This window comes from Bison bison, unplaced genomic scaffold, assembly GCF_000754665.1.
Source record: "Bison bison bison isolate TAMUID 2011002044 unplaced genomic scaffold, Bison_UMD1.0 scf7180017864235, whole genome shotgun sequence".
NCBI classification, from domain to species: Eukaryota; Metazoa; Chordata; class Mammalia; order Artiodactyla; family Bovidae; genus Bison; species Bison bison.
In genome coordinates, this window is record NW_011494807.1 from 8,604,626 (window position 1) to 8,610,766 (window position 6,141).

The 6,141-nt window shown below is 40.8% G+C and overlaps 1 protein-coding gene across 1 annotated transcript in view; it reads right to left on the bottom strand.

Moving 5' to 3' along the window:
* Positions 1–6,028, bottom strand: part of FBN2 (fibrillin 2) — a 223,808-nt gene extending 217,780 nt beyond the window's left edge. Inside the window, exons 1-2 of the mRNA XM_010846349.1 lie at positions 6,015–6,028; positions 5,412–5,494 (exon numbers count right to left, since the gene is read on the bottom strand). Of these exons, the coding sequence (XP_010844651.1) occupies positions 5,412–5,494; positions 6,015–6,028 (97 nt within the window). The remainder of the gene's footprint in view (positions 1–5,411; positions 5,495–6,014) is intronic.
* Between the last annotated feature and the right edge of the window lie 113 nt (positions 6,029–6,141).

Below are 6,141 nucleotides of genomic sequence, written 5' to 3' on the forward strand. Positions count from 1 at the left end.
AGGGAAGCGTGTGAACAATAAGGTAATAAACCACTGACTACAAAACCAAGGAAGCTATAGTTAAAAACAATAAAGCTGAAAAACTAAGATATAAAAATGCGTGATATATATAATGCCTAATTGCAGATATGCAACAAAGGTAACCATTGTAGACAAGTGAATGAGTCTCTTAAGTATTCTTATGATAAAGTGCACATAAATGAAGCTATTTTAATTTCCATAATCTTAATCGTTCAACTCTTTATCAGTATGGGTCATCTTTTCCATTCAAGGCAGAGGGCTTATATTCAGAATTCACCATGAGAAGACAGTCTTGATCCTAGGAAGCGAGGAGAGTTAAGGAAACCCAGAGGTCCTGTGTACCCTCAGAAAACACAGCCCACTATGTAAAGGACCTTCACAGGAGACAGAGAAAGTGAAATTGGCTAAGCTGGAGACTCCACGGTCTAACGACTTGGCCAAGCCCCAGGGGTTCCATACACATTCCTTCCCGGCTGGTATCTGACCTGCCCCATCATCAATCTTTGTTCCCCTTAATAATTCTCTTTCTCCTTCCTCCAGCCGTTCTTCTCCTGTATTACCTCCACCACCTAGCCTATTCCTGCTGCTCAGAAAAGCTGCTGAGACATTTTGATGAAGGGAGAGTCAAAGCCTCCTGCAGCTGTGACCTCGAAGGTATGAGGGTCATCACAGCAAAGAATGTTAGGCTCACTGACACAGCACATACCACAGATCCTCAAAATCAGTAGCCTTCAGATGCGAAGTCTCTCCCATACAGAGTCAGTTTCATCTAGGAGCTGATTTATCTCTATACCCACAACTGAATTCTCTCTCGGCAAAGCATTAGGCAAGTGTTTTAATGCTCCATTAATGCTCCATGAGTGGCTGGATGAAGACAGGAAGAGGAGAGCATGGGAATGTCCTGAAACTAGTCGTGCATATGTATGTAAATGTGTGTTCCTATCTTCTGCTAGCGAGGAGTCTCACAATCTTCCAAGAGATATGAGACCCCCTCAATACATAATGTAAAGGGTGTGTTTATAGAAGTAAACTAACTCGGTAATTGTTTTGCTTCTCCAAATTGCCTTTGACACCCACATAATACGGCCTGCATCTCCATTAGTACAATGAGGATGTCATAGATCACAGTGTAAAAATAAAAAACGATTTTAGGCATGAACATGGCTCCTGCTATGGAGTTGACTATTCTTAAAGTATACTGGACTTTCTGATCACCAATAACTTTCCAATGACAAAAGTTTAGTAAAATACTGTTTTATCTCAAAGCCCCCTCATTCTCAGCAAGGAGACATTTAGTTTTGTTGTTGTTCAGTTGCTAAGTCGTGTCTGACTCTTTGTGATGCCACGGACTACAGCATGCCAGTCTTCCCTATCCTTCACTGTCTCTCAGAGTTTGCTCAAAAGACATTTGGTTTAGGCTTAGGTTATATACCAAGTCTATCCTTCACTATCTCTCAGAGTTTGCTCAAAAGATATTTAGTTTAGGCTTAGGTTATATACCAAGTGCCCCTTCCCGGGTCCTAAACCCAAAGAAGGTCTGATGGACTGGAGACTGGTCATCTTCAGACACATCCCTATCATGGCTGCAGGTCTACCCTATACATCTGTGAACCCGTGAAAAGCAGAATGCTTAGGCTCTTTCTCTTCACACTCATATCAAACTATAGTATATCTCATCTAAGTATTTGTCCCTACCACAATTGGGGGGAAAAAAATGAGGCCCAGAAATACCAGAGAGGGATGTAGAGAGGACCTGGGTGTTGGGATTTCAGTAATGCTGGGAGAAGACTCAAGTCAAAAGTAGATAGTAAACGAATGGTACTACGCAACAGGTCTGAGGTTGAGCTCCCGCTCTGCCACTGACCCACTGCAAGCTTGGAGAAAACCCACAGCTTCTCTGGGTTTAGTGCTCTCATTGGTAAAATAAAACACAGGGATTATACTGGAATGTTCTGATGTCTCTTCAGGTCTCAAACGGTATGGTTCTGGGCCAACCCCTTCCCAATATTTTTCCACTGATCAACATGCTCTTCATAGCATAATTTCACAACAACAACAACGAAAAATTAATAAGCAAACTTTTCCATTGCTTCATGTCCTAACAAGGGTTTTTAAAAAAAACAAATGGAAAGTAAGTCCATTTCATCGTTTTGGAAACAAATATTTGGAAGTTTGGAAGTACTTCAGTGATTTTCACAGGCCATAATTAAGAACAATAACAACAAAACACAGACTCAACTCAAAATGCATTAGGTTTCCAGTAGTTTGAGAAATATATTTTTATTTTAATATCTTCTCATGAAGCCTGGTCAAGGCCAACCAGATTACAATTCTAGGAGTTGATCATTTTAATATTTTTCTATAAAGAAAAAATGTTGATGTACAAATATATGAGGAAATTAATCTTTGGTCCTCCTTTTCTATTTGTGTTTTACTTATTCTCTTTTTGTAAGTCCCCTCGGAGCTTTTCTTCTGCTAAATGGTGGAAAGTCAATAAATATAATAAATAATTTGTTATCATAAGAAAGTCATGGGATGAAAATTCTTTTTTTCAACTGAAATCTAATTGATTACCAATATTATACTAGTTTCAGGCGTATAGCACGGTGGTTCAGTATTTTTGTAGATTATACTCCACTATCCATTATGTTATTACAAGAGAATGACTACAATTCCCTTTGCTGTATAATATATCCTTGTTTTTTATTTCACACATAATAGTTCGTATGTGCTAATCCCATACACTTAATTTGCCCCTTCCCCTCATCTCCCCTTTGTAACCACTGTGCTATATGTGCGTGCATCAGTGCCCAACTCTTTGCGACCCTATGGACTGTAGCCCGCCAGGCTCTGCTGTTCATGGGATTTTACAGGCAAGAATACTGGAGTGGGTTGCCATTTCCTACTTCAGGGGATCTTCCCTATCCAGGGATCGAACCTGCATCTCCTGCACTGCAGGCAGATTTTTTTTTTACCACTGAGTTACCAGGGAAGCCAACCATGTTATCTATATCTGTGGGTCTGTTTTTATTTTGCACATACATTTATTTGTATTATTTTTTCTATTCCACATAGAAGTGACATCATAAAGTATTTATCTTTTTATGTCAGACATTTCACAAAGCATAGTATTCTGTAGGCCCATTCATATTGCTGCAGATGGCAGAATTTCATGGAGTGAAAATTCCTAATTTTGACTTTGTTTTCAATTCAGTTATTATCTCTATATACTTTCAGTTATTATCTCCCTATACTTTAGTTGTCAATATCAAAATAACTGAACTACTGAATTCAATGCAAAATATTATGCTAAAATTTAGATGAGACCCACCCAAGAGAATATAAGTGCATTACATTCTCCCTCTCTTTTGCACACTGTTTTAGTCTTGGGTATTTGAATTACCATTTACATGTGCTAATAAATATTTTTGTAGGTATCTCTTGACACAAGTGCTATAAATGTTTCTTGGAGATAAAAACATCATTTCAAAGTTATGTTTTTATAGAGTTATGGTACTTGTACATTCCAATGTATTTCATAAGCATCCAAATACCCTAAGTTGTAGAAATGAGGGCTACAATATTCACTGTTACTTTGAGATTTCCAAAGCTGATCTTCTATATAGTTAGAGGGCACAATGTTACTCAAAGACCAAAAGTATTTAAAGCTGACACTCAGGTATTTAAAGCTGACACTATATATATATATATATATATATATACATATATATATACACATACATATTTTTTTTCCTACTGCAAATATTCTAGAAGGCTCTGTTCTCTGGAATTCCCATTCCACACTGATCCAATAAAATCTGACTTTACAGATTTTCAACACGTACCATAAACCAATGCTTTCTCCTCGGCTGCTCTCCAACTCAATAATGGCAGCCACATTCATTACATTCAGTGAGTCAGACTTTCCGCAGTGCCTGAGTCACTCCCGCTAGTGTGGCAGGTGTGTGGTGAGTGACGTGAGCTGTTTCAGGATTCTAGGAGCCACATAAGTTTAAAGCAGGCATGGTAACGCCCTACTGATCTGAAAAAGTAAATGCACCCTCCACAAATGCCTCCCATATATGACTTCTGTGCTGGAGGGAAAAGAATCCAATACCCTCCCATTCCTTTTAATAAAAGGAAAGGCTTATAATCAGAGGGTTTATTTAATATATTTATGAATCACCCTAAAGAACACAGTTGTTGCTTCCTATTTTTGCCTCATTACTGGATATTGTGAGACTTTTAGGGTAGAAAAAATAAGAAGCTAATATTCACAACACTTAAGATGTCATGCCTTTTAAAAAACTGCACAGAAATAACATTAAGGGTCTATCTGAACCACAAAACCAATAACTATAGAGTCAGAGATGCCACTACATCCTTATTATCCCTTGGTTAGTGTGGCTTGCCCTTTTTCTCTGTTCATATGGCATCATTATCTTCTCCCTGGAAAACATCAAGGTCAATCTAAAGTCAAGATTGGCTCTAAATAAACGTGCTGTCTACCATACCTGGCTCTCCTCCCAAGAAGACAAATGTGGCTGTGCTATATAAATACACAAGAAAAGGCCAGTCACACTTTAACTCACAATTTCACAGGCATGTGAAATAAGACATCCCATAGTCCACCACAGTGAAGTCGCTAACTAATGACTTCTCCAATTAAAACGTGGAGAACTGGCTGCATACTTTGGAAACGGAATAAAATAATCAAAACATCAAAGGTCAGACACGCAAAACTTCTGAAGTTCTAAGGCTCACACTTTGGAAATCTACTGTACTTTATGAGATCTGGGGTCTGGAAATCCTAAATGTAAATGTCTTAAAAGTCAAGCCATGTGGAAGAGTTCTCTCTTTTAAAACTTCTGTTAACCTGGGTCAACGCCAAATCTCTGAGAAGGCTCCTTTCCTATCTATGTTATGTGGCTGCTGAGATGAAACCAGAGATAATAAGGTGGTTTTGTACCAAGGCCTAAGAAAGCCTTATCTTCAGAAGGTCTAAACCTCCTGCTGAGTCAAAAGGCAGATCGTTTACATAATCACCTTGTGGTCTTATCTGAGAACTTTCAGGAAAAAGTGGTTTGGGGTTATCTGGGGAATTGCTGTGCTCTCCCTTGAGTCTGTATTAATAGACATAGAAAGATAAAACTTTCAAGTTATCTCTGAAACCTTTATCATTATTGCCCTTCAACAGTCTAGAAGTGAAGTCTAAATTGATGCAAACCGGCTGCTTCTTCCCCACCATTCAAATAGGGTCACCCCTAATCATTACTATGGCCACCGGATTAGAAACGCAACTATGTGTCCAAACCACAGAACGCAAAAGGTCCGCCCTGGGATGGGGCCGAGTGGGCAACCCCAAGCTGCGATCCCAGCCTAGCACTCACGGACAATGCACTGGTTTCCTCCAGGGAGCGTCTTCCATCCGGGGCAGCAGTAGGAGTGGAACCTGGATCCGCATACGTTGGGCCTGCGAGAGACAAGTGGTCACACCATAAGAGAGGGATGTGGTAATACATTAGAGGTTTTCCTAAGCTTTCAGGACGACCAAAACTACACGTCAAACTCCTGGGGCTTGGGCCTCAGACGTGGAAGTAAATGGGCTAGACACTGAAATGGGGAAGGATCAGAAACGTCTAAACACTGCCTTTCATCTACCCTCTGTTGCTGCTCTTTTTTAAAGAGCGAAAAGAAAGGGAAACATATAATTTGCTACCATTCTAGCCTCCGGATGTAGAGAACAAAGGGAACACTCCGTTTCAAAAATCCTTGCCCTCGTCCCCAAATCCATCCCTCCTTGATCGACTGTTACTTTGGCCCCGACGTGTCAAGGATGGCTTGTCAGAAGGTGGAGCGCTGGGCCTGATGATTAGATGGAGCTGTAAGTAAGCCCCGCACACGTCTTCAAACAAAAGGCTCGGAGCTGCGCCCCCGACGGTGGGGAGCAGGCAGGCTCTACCGGCCCCCGCGCGGGGCGGACTCAGGCGCGCCTTCCGCCAGACATTCGGGACTTGTTCCCGCACAGCTGGCTCCGCAGGCGCTCAGCGATCCTCACCCAGAGGCCCCCAACTCACCCCCCGACAAACCCCCGAGGGAGGGCTTTTTTTTTTTTTTTTT